Below are 17,779 nucleotides of genomic sequence, written 5' to 3'. Positions count from 1 at the left end.
TTAAGTCGTCAAATTCAGACACTGTAGGGATATTTAAGATAGGGTGACACTACTACATAAGGAAGCAGTAACAAAGGAACTGAATGCAAAAAATAATTTTGCTATCATATACTTGGATTTCAGGAAAGCTTTTGACACTGTTGCACATAAAAGGTTGCTGTACAAATAGAGCAGTTGGCATTAAGGGCAAGTTACTGCTCTGGATAAAAGGATGATTGAGTGGGAGAAGAAAGAGAGTGGTTATTAACAGACACTGCTATTTGTGGACAAATGTTATTAGTGAAGTCACTGAGGGTTCAGTACTACACCCATTGTTTTCTATATTTATTAATGATATCGATGAAGGTATATCACGAAAATATGTAAGTCTGCAGTGATACAAAGGTTGACAGAGTGGACAATGACAATAATCAGGGTAAGCTACTGCAACAAGTTCTAAAAAAATTAGGTAAATGGGTCAAGAAAAGGTAGTTGAACATTGAAAAACACAAGGTATTGCATATGGGTAGCAGTAATACAAGATTAACATACCAACTGTGTGGTACTAAACTCAGGGTAGTGGAAAATGAATAAGACCTGAGGATAATTGTGCAGTCAGATATGAAATTCTCTGAACAATGCAGACAAGAGATGCCAGGATATAGCATATATAATAAAAGGGCAGCTCATGGGATTTTGTCAATGGTATATAAAAACTTTGCTAACATATATCATATATTATATTATTAGCCACTGGGTGCAAGGAAGCCCGAGGTTTATGCTGCAGCAGGGAAAAAAAATTTGAGTAACCCTGTGTGTGTGTGTGTGTGTGAGAGAGAGAGAGAGAGAGAGAGAGAGAGAGAGAGAGAGAGAGAGAGAGCAGTAGAAGGAAATCACCATGAAAAAGAAGAATGATGATATCCAGCTCAGGACCCTGGGTGTGCCAAGCCCATACTCACTAGATGGATAAGGAGGTTATTATCCCTTGTATAAGACTATTATCCCTTGTATAAGGCCATATCCTGAGTACTATATACAGGTCTGGAGGTCTCCCTTACGCAAAAATGTAGATCTGCTGAAACAGGTGCAGAGAGGAGCAAGCAGATTGGTGAAGGGAACAACAGGGTGCTCGTAACACAAAGGGTTCAGTTCTCCAAAGTGCAGTATCTGGAGAGGAGGCACCTGCAGGAAGATCTGACTGAGGTGTTTAAGGCCTTCGCTGCATTGAGCAAGCTCAATGCTAATGACAATCTTCCTCTTGCTCAGAGTACACATACGAGGGGGAATAAATTCAAATTGCAGAAGGATGGTTGCAGGACAGATGTGAGGAAATATACCTTCAGCCAGTGGGTAGTTAGTTGTTGGAACAGACTTCCATCTGTTGTTGTAGAGGTGGGTAGTTAAATAAATTCAAGAACTAGCCAAATTATTGCAGGGAATTGACAGGTACATGGGAATATATATTTTTTTTGTTTATCTTTTATAAGCTTGCTTTCTTGCTTCACTTGCCACTACTAATACTGATGCTAAATTTATTAAATTGTGGATTTCTGTTGGCAGCCAGCAGAATTCCTATTGTGAGCATGACCATAGTGTGTTGAAAGTCGTTGGCTGGCAAACAAACATATAGATACAGAACTACCAATGAAGTTTCAAATGGAGGCATTAAGTTAAATACTATTTAATTTAATTTTAATATACAGGCAGTTCCCACTTTACGAGTTCTTCTTTTTTTTTTTTTTTTAAGTATCAAGTATCAACAAAATCAAAAATATGAACATTAATTGCAAAAAATGAATGTTAAACATTCATAAATACCACATTTCAAACCACACTTGTATTTATACAATACGGTGTACTCCGCTTCACGATATTCTTTCCATTCCAGTGGCCCCAACATATCATGAAAATATCGTAACTATAAATAACGAATATATGAACCCAATAACAAATTTTTTTTTTTTGATTATTCATTTCCAAGACCTCAGAAAGTTGAAATTTTCACTATATAACTAAGCTATTTATCTCTCTCAGCCGGCATTTTTATAACAAAAATTGTATTAGTTACCAATTCAAATCATTAAAATGCACTACACTTTCATCGTTATCATATGTTTCTGTTATAAGAATCAATTTTGAACAACTTTGCGATATTTTCCTAAAGCAGATTTCTAAAGATCACGATCATAAAAGAATTAAAATAATTTGCACTTTATGGTTTATTGGGCTTTTCTGTAAGTGCGATCAATTATAAACTGGTAATAAACTCAATGTTACTGCATTTGCAATAATCCTGATAACTGGAATTGTGTGGGTTTTTACGTTATTTTGGTGAAATGTGTTTACCCTTCACTGAAATTTTAAATCATATAAAAAACATAAATAAATTTCCAGAATTGTCTCTTCATTCCTTTATTCCAAAATTGGTTTTCGCATCACTTTGTGCCTGAAGTAAAACAATATTGCAAAGATAAAAATATTCCTTTTCAGGTGATTCTGATTTTAGATAATGCACCTGGTCATCCACCATTTCTGCGACATCACCACCCTAATGTTAAAATAATTTTTTTGCCATCAAATTCGACACCGCTTTTGCAGACAATGGACTAGAGCATTATTTCAACGTTTAAAGCACATTATCTTCTGGAGACATTTGATATGCTAATTAATGCAATGGATAAGCAGGGAGGTACAACTCGTAAATAATTTTGTAAAAAAATCCATATTTTAGATGCAATTAAAATAATAAAATTGAACCTGGGATAAAATTATAGAGAAGAACATAAAAGGTGTTTGGAATAAACTGTGTCCTCAGTTTACTGGTAATTTTGAAGGATTTCAAGAACCAGCAGAGATTGTACAAAATGAAACAGAAGCTGTCATTACTATTGCTAACCAATTGCAGCTTGATGTTTCTACAATTGATGTCACTGATCTGCTTCAAACACACAATGGAGAGCTCAGAAATGAAGACCTCTTTGATGCCAAAATGTGAAGAAGCTGAGTAAGAGCAATTGAGATTTTCAAGTCACAAGATTCAAATTTGGAGCGTACTAGGAAAGTTTCTATAGATTTTAAAAAATGCTTATGCATGCAATCGTGAAAATGCTTATGCATGCTATCATGAAACAAATGCCTCTTGAAGCATTTCTGAAGATGACTCCTTGTGCTTCCAACAAACTAACGAGTGCCAAGCCAACAATGAGTGTGCATTTAGTCAATGATGATAATGAAGAATAAACATTCTTTAGCATTTGTAAGTCATAAATAATATCTTTATTATAATTTGCTTGATTTTACAGGCTATGCTTTAATTTCTTTGGATAAATTAATCATTGTTTAAGCTTAAACTAATTACCTCTGTTTTTAACATTACGTCTATGGGAAATAAATTCCCGCTTTATGAGGTTTTGTTTAAAGCACATACTAGGAACAAATTAACTCGCAGTCTGGAACTACCTGTAACTGAATTCAGAAAACCAACCCACAAATGCTATTCGGGAACAAGTTTTTGTTAAACAAAATGACTATTTCACAAAAAAAATACTAATCTTAAAAATGTTTGGATGTTGGACAAATCTGGTTTTTGGACAGCCAAATTTGAGACCTGTATATTACAATATTTTAATTCATTTTCATAACACAAATAAAATTAAATTTTGCAATTACAAAGAAATATATAAGAATTACTTTGTTAATTCTAAATTCTGGATACATTTCTGTTACATCCTGATTTGCATATTTTGATGGCATCATAGAGGCTAAGGGAGTATCCAGTTTCTTTAATTTCTCACTAGATGTCAGTGAATTCTGAGTATAACTGCACTCAACAGATGCAGAAAGCAGTTCAGAAGATGCACTCTTGCATCGAGCAGAAGGAATTGGCGGAGGAGGCATTAATTCAGAATCACTTGGCATTTCATCTTGTGATATCAGCTTATTATCATCATCAGCATCATAATCACTGTCATCTGAAACAATAAAAGTTTCCATGAAGCAAAATACTATTTTAGGCTACATATACTTCCTTAAAATTATATTCAGTAACTAACAAGAATGAACCAACCTGAAATCCATTAAAGTGACTATCTTTAAACTTGATAAAAATATTTTTATTCTCACCTGTCATAATAACCTGACGGCAAAAATTGTGTTTGGTGAGAAACTAAGACTTTCAGATGTCTCCTTCATACACTTGGGCCATTTATTATACCATACAAAAAAAGAAGAAGAAAAAAAAATTCAGTTACAACCAATAAAATTTAATGACTAACACATCTTAACTTCTCTGATCAGTATCCAAACAAGAGCCAGCAAATATATTTTGATTCTTCCTTCCCTAGTAACACTTTTCTAAATTAAATATCTCTTGATAAAATCTTCCAAAATGTTCACCACTGACAGCAGAAAGAGATGATGGAAAAAATTTTAAACTCCAACAAAAATACTATCATAAATATCCAACTAGCCAAATGCAGGAAATATATCTTTAAAGATATATTCAACTCATTTTTTTTAAAGGCAACTAGCTTTCTTTAACAATATCACATAATTTTCAGCTCTAACTTTGCCTGGTGCCTAAATATAAACTAATATCACCAAAACTTTATACTATACAGAAAATCAGTGTTGTAGTAGAGTTGTAGCTAAACTAGAAATCCCATCAATCTCTATTTCACATTAAAAACTATCAAATTGTTCTATTTAAGCACTATATAATCACTCTCAATAGATGCACTGATGTTTGATGACTACTGATGGCAACAACAAAGTAGAAGTGCTATTCTTGCTTAGTCTCTTGCAAAACTAATAAAGAAGATATAGTCTACTCATTACAGAAGAATCTTTGCTGCCATTACAACTGGGCTAAACCACCTTACAAATGGGAAGGAAAGAAATACGTTGGGCATGTATTGGTAACAATGCCAAATTTGGTGACCTACAGAGGGACCATTATTTTTTGAGACAATGTAGCAAATGAGAACAAAAATCAACATTAAAGAAACAGAACAGAACTTGAAAATGAGAGTTCATAAAAGCATTTAAAAAAAAAAAAAAAAAAAAAAAGAGAAAGACACTCATTTCCCCAATACAAGATCCATGTCTTCTTCACTCACCCTAAAGCAGTTTAAGAAACCAATAGAAGGTTTAACTAGTGTTTCCCACTCTTGCACACTGCCTGCAGAACATAACCCAGAGGATTTCAACAACCCTCCAAATGAACCCATCTCAACAACCCTCCAAATGAACCTATCCCAACAACAAACAAACAACATTGTCAAACCATTAAATACCATACTCAGACATTCAGAAAGAATTGTGTTACAGGGTGTGCCAAAAGTCACTGCGTATTTTTGTGAAACAGTGTGATTTTCAAATAAATTTCATTACGACAAGTATATTTATTCTTTTTTACATAAAACATAAGTACAGGCACTTTCCGGTTTATGTAATACTCGACTTACGGAAATTCGACTTTAGCAAGTTTTTGCTGGGCGGTGCAAACTTAAAAAAATCATGGAAAAGTATTTTGCATCTCATAGGTATGAATGGAGATATCGTGAAAATATCATGATGCAAACCCAATAACACATTGTTTTTTTTTGTTAATTCGTTCCAATTTGTTGTTGTTTTGGTTTTTAGGAGCATTAGCAACTAAGGTCATATTGCTCCGGGATATGCGGTGGTCATTCCCTGACCTTTCCGCATCTTCCATAATTGGTGATGACGGGCTCGAACCCCGGTCTAATCAAGAAGCATGTGATACGCACTGCTGCTCCTTCCCTACTGGTCATGGAGGCGCCCAATTCGTTCCAAGACCCCGGAAGTTGAAATTTTCGCTATATAACTAAGCTATTATCTCTCTAAAAAGTCATTTTTATAATGGAAATTGCACTACACTTTCATCATTATTAATGTTCTGTTATAAGAATCAATTTTCAACACCTCTGTGATATTTTTCTAAAACACATTTCTAGAGGTCACTACCATAAAACAATAAAAACAATTTGCACTTTCTGGTTTATTGGGCTTTTCTGTTAGTGCAATCTATTTTAAATGGGTAGTAAACTCTATCTTATCGCATTTGCAGTAATACCGATAACTGGAATTCTGGGGGGTTTTACATTACGTTATTATAGTGAAATGAGTTCCCCTTCACTGAAATCTTCAATCATATAAAAAACATAAATAAATTTTCAGAATCGTCTCTCTTCATTCCTATTTACTTATTACGATGATGAAGGGAAAAGGACCAACAGAAAGTGTGAGTGCTGGCAGTGTTAGGAAATGAAACAAAATTGATTTAGAAATGAAGATGATTAATTAAGAAGTCCAAAGCAGGACAAAGTTTGTTATATATTGCACGGAATTAGGTCTCGCTGCTTCAACAATGAATACTATTTTAAGGGACAGTGCACGTATAAAAGATCATATTAAAGGATTAAGGCATTTAAGATCGACAGTGATCACAAAACAACATTCAGGTGATATATATATATATATATATATATATATATATATATCAAAGATGGAAAAGCTATTAATAATATGGATGGAAAATCAGATTCAGAAGCAAGTGCCCCTGAGTCCAATGGCCATTCAAGCAAAAGCAATAAGTACTTATGAAGATATTAAGGATAAGTACAGCGAACCCCAAGCCAAGTTCGTGGAAAGCAACAGGTGGTTTAAGAGGTTCAAGCATCGTATACGGTGAAGTCACCAGTGTCGATTCTGCAGCTGCAAAGAAATTTAGTGATGTGTTGGAAAAAAAACCTCATATAAATCTCCACAGCCCTCAACTTCTGCAGCAGTGTGCTTATCAGCTGGAGAGTTATTTCTGGCAATGATGATCGAAACACAAAACGTACTGCCATTATGCCTATCTCCACTCTCTTTTTGTAATTTTATAATTTTGAAATTTTTGTAATTTTGTAATTTTTCATATACATGAGATAAAAAAAATTGAATAACTCTTGATTTTTTAAGGAGTCCTTATGTGCTGTAATGTAATAACTAGATCGTATGTAGTTATGTAGTAAAAATTGAATAAATAATTCTATTTACATGCTCATCGAACATTTCGTTTTTGCTTCAATCAAATTCAGCGCGCATGGTTGTGAGTGCTGCATAAGCATTTAAGGGAAATTCCGACTTACATAGAGTTCCACGGGACGCAACCCTTACGTAAATTGGGGAGTAGGTGTATTTGTAATATCTTAGAAACATTATTATAATTTTCATTAATTTTTTTATGTTTTCTTTTCAGATCCATAATTCATTATGAATGTTCAAGAGTGAATTTTTGTTGTAGGGAAAGATTTAAGTAGATTTCACAGTCCCGATCCTATGACAATGCGATTTGTGCACTGGTGAATAAGTTTAAAAGAACTGGGTCTGTGCGTGACAAGGAGACATGATGCACAACGACAGCACATGAAAGCATTGAATCAATTCGAGAAATGTCTGAACAAGACCCAAAATTATCAGTTCGGGAGGGATCTCAAAGAACAAACATACCCAAGACATCAGTTCACAGAATTCTGCATTCAACACTGATGAAAAAGCCCACCATATCCAACTGTTGCATAACATTCGTGGAGATTTTCCACGTCGAGCAGTAATGCGTGCAGAACTTGTTGATCAAATCTAAAATAACAGCTTAATGGAACACACTATGAAATCTCCTTGAAAATCTTTCCGTAATTTCACAAAACTTAATTCCTTTGAAGCGAGATGTTACAACAAAAATTTGCTTTTGAATATTCATCATGAATTATGGGTCTAAAAAAAAAAACATGAAAAAATTGATAAAAATTATAGTAACATTTCTAACACATTACAAATAATTATGTTTCGTGTAAAAAAAGAATAAATATATACAGTAAACCCTTGCTATTAGCATTAGCATTCGTAGAGGCATTTGATGCAAGAAAGCAAGCTTATGCAGCATCAGCCAAAAAAAAAAAAAAAAGTAACATAAATAAATAAAAATAACCACTTCCACTTCACCTCTCTGTTCGTTCGAAATACCTGTCCAGCTGAGCCTTAAACTTATTTAGGCTATCAACTTCCATGACAAAGGATGGAAGTCTGTTCCAACTACCAACCACCTGCTGGCTAAAGGCAAATTTCCGCACATCTATTCTACATCTGTCTTTCCTCAATTTGAATTTATGCCCTCTCAGGTGATTATTCTGAGCAAGAGGAAGAATCCCATCAGCATTGAGCATGCTCAAACCATTCAAGGCTTTGTACACCTCTATCAGATCACCTCGCTGGTGCCTAGTTTCCAGACACTGTAATTCAAAAAATTTAAGCCTTTCTTCGTAAGAGCACCCCTTTGTCCCATTCACCAATCTAGTTGCCCTTCTCTGTACTCTTTCCAGCAGCTCTACATCCTTCTTGAAATGAGGCCTCCAGGCCTGTATACAGGTCCCCTTTGTCCCATTCACCAATCTAGTTGCCCTTCTCTGTACTCTTTCCAGCAGCTCTACATCCTTCTTGAAATGAGGCCTCCAGGCCTGTATACAGTACTCTAGGTGTGGCCTGAACATTGCCTTATACAAGGGAATAATCACCTCCTTATCCCTGCTAGAAAAATTCCTATATATCATTGACAATACACCATGAGCTACTCTTGCAGCCCGTCTGCACTGCTCAGAGAACTTCATATCTGCCTGCACAACTACCCCCAGGTAACTTTCACTCTCTACCACTGTCAGTGTAGTACCACACAGTTGATACATTGCTCTGGCGTTGCGGTTTCCCATATGTAGTACTTTACATTTGTCAATGTTAAACTTCATTTGCCACCTCGAAGCCCATCTGCTCAACCTTTCCAAATCCTGTTGCAGCAGCATAGTGTCAGTAGTGTCCTTGACAACCCTGCCAACCTTCGTATCGTCTGCAAACTTGGACATTAAGCCTGATATACCATCATCAATATCATTTATAAATACAGAAAACAATAAAAGACCCAACACTGAACCCTGAGGGACTCCACTAATAACATTAGTCCACGATGAGCAGTGTCCATTGATTACCACTCTCTGTCTTCTCCCCCTCAACCACCCCTTTATCCATAGCAGCAATTTGCCTCCAATGCCACACTGCTCCAATTTGTGCAGCAGTCTTCCATGTGCAACAGTATCAAAATCCTTTCTAAGATCCAAGTATATAATATCAAAGTTATTCCCTGCATCCAGTTCTTTTGTGACTGCATCATAGTATCCAATCAAATTGGTCAGGCAAGACTTACCCTTAACAAAACCATGCTGTGTCCTAGCTATAACTGAAGTCTTGTCTAGATGATCCTGTAGTGCTTCTTTAACTAGTGCCTCAATTAATTTTCCGGGAACAGAAGTTAAACTCACAGGTCTATAATTACTTGTGTCAGCCTTTGATCCTCCTTTGTGAATTGGGGTCACATTTGCACATCTCCAGTCCATGGGTACCTCCCCTGAGTCCAAGGAAGCTCTCATAATTATGGCTAAGGGTTTGCTTACTTCCTTTGCTGCCTCCTTTAATATAACTGGATAGATCCCATCCACCCCAGGTGCCTTTCTTGTGTTTATCTTCAACAATTTCTCCTCCACTTTGCTCTCAGTTATTACAAGATTCTCTAGCTTACTGCTAGAGTTGAATACACCTCTGGCATTCCCCTCGCTGAATAACTCCTCATGTGTGAATGTCGATGCAAAATATTCATTTAGTTTGTTAGCTACCTGAGCAGGGTCATCAACAGTTGACCAATCGATCTCAAGTGGACCAATCTGATTCATCCCCTTCCTTCTAGAGTTTACATAAGTAAAGAACTCTTTGCTGTTTTTCTTCGCATCCCTTGCCAAGGATCTCTCGTAATCTGCCTTCGCCTGCCTAACCTCCTTTGTAACTTGGTTACAGATCAACTTGTATCTATCATAGGCGTCTGTGTCACGTGTTAATTTGTATGTATCCCAAGCATTTTTCTTCTCTGCCATATGCCTCATTAGTTCATCTGACATCCATTTAGGCCTAAACCTTGAACAATATTTCTTAGTTGGTATGTAAAGCCTAGTAGCTTCCAAGATAAGTTCTTTGAATGCTTCCCATTTTGAATTTGCTGTTGGCAATATCATCAGTTGATCCCACTGTATAGAATTTAAATACTGTCTCAGTCCATTGTAGTTGCATTTACGAAAGCAATACCCCTTCCCTTTACCCCTAATGGTAGTTACCTCTTTGAGTAACTCCCACTTCACCACACTGTGATCACTCCCACCTGTGATCACTCCCACCTTCATTTATCTGCAGATTCTTAATGCATGAAGAATCACTACTGATAATCAAATCAAGAGTATTACTCCCTCTAGTTGCCTCCCGAACATGCTGATGTAAAAAACAATCATCCAATAAATCCACAAAAGCCTTGCTACTGTGTGAGTGACCAGCCCCCAAATTCCAGTCAATATCTGGGAAATTAAAATCCCCCATTATAAGACTCTCTGATTTACTGGCCCACTCTATTTCTCCAAACAGTTTCTTATTATACTCATCAGAGTCATTAGGCCTATAGCACACTCCTACTCTCAATTTTGATCTCCCAATGCTTATGTCACACCAAACTGACTCGACACTGCACTGTCCAGCGATGTCGACTGGCTTCACTTCCTTGGATTTTATGTGTTTCTTAACTAATAGCATAACCCCTCCTCCCTTCCTATCCTGTCTATCCTTTCTGTAGACAATGTACTCCCCAAATTCCAGTTCTGCATTCCTTATATCTGTGTGACACCATGTCTTTGAAATCCCCACAATATCTGCCTTTGATGTTTTGAGCAATACCTCAAATTCATCAAATTTATTTACTAAACTCCTAGCATTGGTGTACACACAAGTATACATGCACCTGTTCTTTTTCTTAGCAACCCTAACACAACCCATGTGTTTACTTGTACCGCAATGATTCCCAGCAGTCTCTGAAATATCCTGCATCTTATTTTCCAGGCTACTGCTCATTCCAATACAAGCAGTGAAAGAATCACTTTCACCTCTGCCAGTGGCTACTGTTAATCTATTAGTCCTTGTATCCCCCCAGTCTAGCAGTTTTCCGACCCACTTAACACTGCCTCGATAGCATCAGCAAACATTCTTGCACCCTTTCTATTTAAGTGTATCCCATCCTTGTAGAAGCAGTCTCTCCTGTTAACAAGTACAGACCAGGCTGAAAAAAATTCTACCCCTTGAGCCCTGCACAATCTTTCCAGGGCCGAATTGATTGACAGGGCTCTCATCATATACTCCCTCCTATCGTGTCTGGGCAGAATTTCAGACACTTTCAATTTCAACCCTAATTCACGGCTTTTTTCATCAATGACCTGTACTTGTCAAGTAATTCTGCCGGTCTCCTGCTCTTAATATCATTAGTGCCAACGTGTACAACTATACCACCTTTTGTGCCCTTAAAAGATGATATCCGTTCTACAACGTCATCAACTTTTGTCCCTGGCAGACATACCCTGGTCCTGTTCCACCTATCCTTTTTACAAAGCATGTTTCCCGTTTCCCTGACAATAGAGTCACCAACAACTACTAGTTCCTTTGGGACCAGCGCATTCTGCCTTGGGGGTTGCTGCTGTGTTGCACGATGACCAAGTGCAAGCTCTGGCATTGGTGTGGGCAGCTGAGAGCTTGATGGGCCCCTCACTTGTAATCCTTCGAGGGCATCCACCCTGTCCTTCAAGCTCTCATATAGGCCCATAACAACACTGAGTTGTCGCCTTATCTCCTTACACTCCTTGCATCACACACATACAAAGACATCCCCCGTGGCAGTATCATGTCCCATACTTGACTGCTCCGCAAACATCAAGCAAATAGTGCATCTTAAAAGGCTGTGATTCAGAGGACAACTGCCCCCCTCAGTTCTCCCCTGGGCCACAGCATTCCCATTAGCTTGAATTTGCAGTTTTCTGTATTCGCAGTTTCGCGTATTCACTGTCGCTGATTTAATATAAAATGAAACCTAAAAAAAGGTGAATTTTAAAGTGCCGTGAACATTTTCTGCCATAAAAAAACATGGGTGTGGCTAAAATTATCTTTCCCGGTTAAAACAGCACTCAGTGGGTGGGGGGAGAGGGGTGACAAAATCGGGAGCGTGCATGTTTCTCGCTAATCCTTGTTCAGTACGTGTTATGCGCTTGTCATGGAAAGATTCGTCGTTTGTTTTTAATTTATATGCTTATAAATTGAATAAATTTATCAAATTATAAATTGATATGCTTACAAAAGTGATAAATCTACCGCTTTGCAGGGTAAAACAGACTTTTTCGAGTGTGTTAACGGAAGAAAGTGACTTTATTATGGACAAGTTCTTTCTAACCCATACAAAAATATGGCTAGGAATAACAAGGGAAATGTGAAAAGATCAAAGAAGGTGATGACATTAGTGAATAAAATTGAGTTATTAGATAAAATTTCTAATGGTGAAAGCGTCTCCTCAGTGGCAAAACATTAAAAAAAAATCAATGAGTCAACGGTGCGATCAATCAAAAGATCGGAAGAAAAAATCCGCCGTAGTGTCCATGAAAACTCGTTAATTGCTTCAAAAATTTGCTCTGTAACTCGTGATGTTAAATTAGAAAAAATGGAAAAGGCTTTAAATTTGTGGATAAAAGACCGAACTAAAAATAAAATTCCATTAAGTTCACTCATCATTCGTGAAAAGGCAAAACTCCTGTAAGGACCTGTCCTTACAACTGTTAGTAATAATGGGTGTTATTGATATTGAAAAGTTATTAGTGATTTTTAAGACAGTGAACCTTTAGAAATATATCAGATCAAAACTAAATAACAGAATTTGAATAGGATAGTTCAGAAAAGTCGCAGGTTTAATTGTGCTTGTTTTACCTATTACCTTTAAGTAAGAGGAAGATTAACGTAGCAACGGGGGGGGGAGCGTTTCGAACACACAATACAATGGAGCAGTCCATAGTTAATGAGCACGGATCAGAGTCAACATTTCGCCCCTAAAGAACAATGGGCCGCAACAGAAACACAATTAAGATAGAGATGGAGCTCAGTAATTGAGGTACTCAAGAAATTGAGTGCACTCTTTAAAAATTTCATGGGGGTAATTAACGACAGGTGAAGCAAGACAAATACAGGGCATAGATGGGCGATCACGAACATATAGAAGCTTCTAGACTTCAGGAACTTCCGGTCATCTTTCTAGAAAGTTCCAGAAATTGCTGGAAACTGGAAGCCCTCTCTAAAAGGATGAAGGACACGCCCACGGAAGAGTAAAGGAGACGAATGAGAATTACAGGGGAAGGGATGTACAGGTCAGTTGATTGGTCAGAGAGAAAAGTGTAGGAAATTTTGAAATTCAGAGTAAAGAGAGTTTTTTTTAGAGTTTTGGGCAGTGTGTGTAGGAAGAGTCGTGTGGCAGAGTCATTGTTGAGTTTGGGTGGTGGTTAAAGGTTTTGGAGAGGAGGTCGTAGTAATGGGAAGGAAATTTTCCTTGTGAGCAATTTATGTAAGTCTAAAGTTGGAGAAAGAATGTGTCCATGTAGAAGAATGAAGATATAGCAGTAGCCAATGAATACAGAACAGTGAGAGAAGCTGATGCATAGTGAAGGAAAGGGAAGAACGCCCAAGGAGAATTCTAGAGGCAGGGTACTCAACTGAGCAGTGATGAGCGACCAGCCGACCCTAAAATTTTCTCAGTGCCAGAGCAGTACACGGATGCAGCACTGACCGATGATGCAAGACAGGATCCTTATTCAACTCAGTAGAGCAGTGCCTACGGGAGAGCGAACCTCAGGTAGATTGATATATTCCAAGGATGAACAACCGCCTGCCTTCTAGACTACGCCGTTATGCAGATGGTTATGGCAGCCCAGAATAGAGAGAACACTCGGAAAACTGAGTAAGTGATAGTTAAGTACGGAAAAAATCTTAAGTTAGCGAAGGAAGGACTCTAGAGGAAATACTTAATCCAAGGGAGAAAGCTAAACGTAATTGCACCCAATCCATGTACACAGAGTTGTAGAGAAATTAAGAGTAGGACCTTAAGGTAAAAGTTAATTAGTGGATAGAAGGGATACCCTGATATAATAGCAGATTTTGGGGGAATAACTAATTAAGTAACAAAGGATTGTAGTTGAATGTTAAATTATAGTGAATTGGGATTTATTAAGAGTATAATTTAGTGTGATAGTAAGTGTTTAAAACGGAAAAAACACTGTTTCAGTATCTAGCTAATTAAAGAATTATTGGATTAGATATACGGGAAGATGGTTAATTACATTGGTTGATTATGAATGATGAACAGATCTGTAGTTGAGGAAAGGATTTTCTAACTGAGATATGTATGTGTACGTAATAATTTTGGAAAAAGGGATATATATATATATATATATATATATATATATATATATATATATATATATATATATATATATATATATAGCTACTTGTAATTGTTTATTCTCATACTGAAAGCTACCTGTAGACCTACTAGGACAGTTAAGTAGCAGGAAAGCTGATGTAAGGATTATGAGGTGTAATGAACTCCTGGATCTGTTAGAACCAAAGATGAGGCACACTGAAAACATGATGATATATATGTATAAAATTTAGTAGTTTGGATTACAAGGATATTTACACAGATAAGGCCTAGCAGTCTAACAAAGCCACACATAATAAAGTTCGCAATTAATTGTAGCTATTGACTGAAATGTATATAATGTCAATAAATATCGCTATGTTTTGTACTCGTGTATCTGTCAGTCATTTTGAACTTCAGCCAGTTCAGAGGAGGAATACCTAAAATATTGAGACCCCCCCTAAAGTCTAGAATCTTCTGGGAGATTAACAAGTCGGGTGTAAAGTAGGAGGGGACAAAACGGGAGGCATAGTACAGTACAGGGAATAATTAAATAAGTCTTATAGCATTGAGGAAACAAAATAAATAAATAAAAGTTATATATAATAACAGGAAAAAAAGAAATATATAAAATATATAAAAATAATTAAACATCGATCATCCCTCCCCCCCCCAACAATTGGTGAGCAAAGCCAGGATAAATCCTCACGACGGAAGGCTGGTGTTCAGAACGACAGAATACAAAGTAATTCAGTTGCTGAAACTGAGAAGAAAAAAAAATTCAGCTGGCGAGCCAGAAAAAAGAATAGAAGTATAAGAGATTGATTAATAAGAGGTGATATTCATATGGTTGTGAATTGATTAAAATATATATAATTTTGGAATTAAAGAGGAATTAGATTGTTAGTTAAAGTTAAACCCATCCCAAAGATAAGTCATGGCTACAAGGAGAGCGCACAGCAGTAGGGATAGAGAAGGGGTGGAAAATAATAATAGACGGGAAGCATCAGTAGAAACTATTTCCAGTGTAGGGAACGATAGTATTGGGGCACTCAAATTAAGTTAGTTTTTAAAAACATTTAGGGGTGAGCCATCGGAAAGCAGACTATTTTCTATGGAGACTACAAGTGATTAAAGAAAAGGAAGGGCTGTCAGAACTGGAAATAGTCATGATGACAGAATTTAAGCTGGAGGGCAGAGCCCAGACAAAATATTTGGAGGAAACGTAAGCGATAGAAGTGGAAATCCTAGACCAATTAGAAAAATACTAAGAAAGCTGTTTGCCCCGAAAAATTTTTGTTGGGAAAAGTTGGGAAACAGTAGAAGAATATCACAAAAGATTTTTGAATGTAAAATTAACAACAGAAGTATCTGATAAGGAGAGCGGTGCATTTGATAAAATTTTAATGGGACAATTTATAGTAGGAATAAAGGACAGGTATAGCCGGGAAATCCTAAGGAGGCCTTAGAACTAGCCATACAGGAACAAATATTAGATTTCCAAGGTCGGGGGGGCCTTATAAAGAAAAAGAAGGCAAAATTAAATTAGAAGGGCTAGAGAGACAGATAGCGGAAATGGGAGCTAAATTAAATAGATTATTAGGAGAATTGAACATGAGAGAGATCGTGCAAGACAAAATTAATAGATAGAGGGGTGAAAACGCCCAAACAAGGCCGAGCACTAGAGGAGATAGGCGTGATGGGCATAGGAGGTGCTACAATTGTGGGGGAGAGGAACACCTTGCAAAACACTGTAAGCTTAGGAATAGCTGGGGGAGATACCGGGTAGGTGACGACTACCGCAACAAAGAGGACACTAGGCAGCAAGTTCAAGCCTTTAGGGCAACGCGCAGTGACAGGCCAGTTGTTGTTTGTTGTTTGTAATTTGGTTTTTAGGAGCATTAGCAACTAAGGCCATATTGCTCCGGGATATGCGGTGGTCATTCTCTCACCTTTCCGCATCCTCCGTATTTGGTGGTGACGGGCTCGAACCCCGGTCTACTCAAGAAGCGTGTGCTATGCACTGCTGCTCCTTCCCACCTGGCTACGGAGGCGCCAATGTGACAGGCCAGAAAGGGATGGAATAGTAAATAGGAGCAGGGAAAGGGGGTGGAAAAATTATGAAAAGAAAATCATAGACAGTAGGAACCCCAGGGATAGGAATTTAAACTAAACAGGTCTCTCAAGAGCGCCCGCCTGGAGAGACCAGTACCAGAAGCAAGTGAAGTTAAAATGGGCGAATATTTGTATACAGAACATTAAGTAATACAGACAAGACAGACGACATGATATATATAAAAGGGAAACTAAGAGGAATAGAAGGCAAATTTCTTGTGGACACTGGAGCTTCTCGCTCCATTTTGATGTGGCAATTTTTCTCACAATACTATAGGACAGCGGGGGAGGGGTGGAATTAGGCATTGTCAGGAGTTTTTACTGAAGGGAGTGGGTGCAGGGGAAACCCGCACAGATTATGTTGTCATGGACGAAATTAGACTAGAAGGGTGCAAGGAGGGGGTAGCTCATACTTATCTAGTGTCCGAAAGGATAGACAGCTGTAAGCATGACACCATCCTAGAGATAGACCTGCTTAAGAAAATAGGCGTCAGGATCAACGTGAGAAAGGGCAGCCTTAGTTTCAGCAAGGAAATTTTAGTGGATCCAGAAGAAGAAGCGGACTCAGAAGAGGTGGAGGACGATAGCGTAAAGGACTGGGAAGAGAAATATGGGATTAATGCGATGGAAATGGTGGAGGAACCCCGATTAAAAAAATTAATAGGGCAACATGTTCAGGTATTTGCTAAGAGAATGACAGATCTTCAATGCAGAAAATTAGTAGAGCATGAAGTGCACGTCAAACAAGAAATACCCATCTACACCCCTCAATATCGGATTCCCCAATCCCAACTGCCCGCGTAGAGGGAAGAGATCAGAGAGATGGAGGCAGGCATCATCGAAAAGTGTGTCCAAGTGGAACAGACCCCTTCTAATGGTCAAGAAAGGCGATAGTGCTAGACTTGCGGAAAGTGAATGTTGTCACGCACCCTATAGACTTTCCCCTGTGTAATATTACAGAATTACTATGCAGCCTGAAGGGAGCCAGGTATCTATCAAAGCTTGACTTACATTCAGGGTATTTAGTTAGTTATTTTGGTTTTTAGGAGCATTAGCAACTAAGGCCATATTGCTCCGGGATATGCGGTGGTCATTCCCTGACCTTTCCACATCCTCCGTATTTTGTGGTGACGGGCTCGAACCCCAGTCTAATCAAGAAGCATGTGCTATGCACTGCTGCTTCTTCCCACCTGGCTACGGAGGCGCTGCTCAGGGTATTTTCAAATCCCTTTGAGGAAAGAGGACAGGAAGTACTTTGCATTTTCCATGCCCTTTGGCAAGTATAACATGACTAGGATGCCACAAGGAGCTAGGAAC

The 17,779-nt window shown here is 37.7% G+C and overlaps 1 protein-coding gene across 1 annotated transcript in view; it reads right to left on the bottom strand.

Annotated features, from left to right (window-relative positions):
* The window catches only part of LOC150085526 (transcription initiation factor TFIID subunit 1-like), a 700,666-nt gene that overhangs the window by 598,028 nt on the left and 84,859 nt on the right, over positions 1 to 17,779 (bottom strand). Inside the window, 1 exon segment of the mRNA XM_090374589.1 lies at positions 3,670 to 3,950. Within this exon segment, the coding sequence (XP_090230715.1) occupies positions 3,670 to 3,950 (281 nt within the window).

Source organism: Mastigoproctus giganteus, chromosome 5, assembly GCF_048544385.1.
Source record: "Mastigoproctus giganteus isolate SK-2022 chromosome 5, ASM4854438v1, whole genome shotgun sequence".
NCBI classification, from domain to species: domain Eukaryota; kingdom Metazoa; phylum Arthropoda; class Arachnida; order Uropygi; family Thelyphonidae; genus Mastigoproctus; species Mastigoproctus giganteus.
Note: the sequence above shows the minus strand (reverse complement) of the source record. Positions and strands in the feature narration are given on the sequence as shown.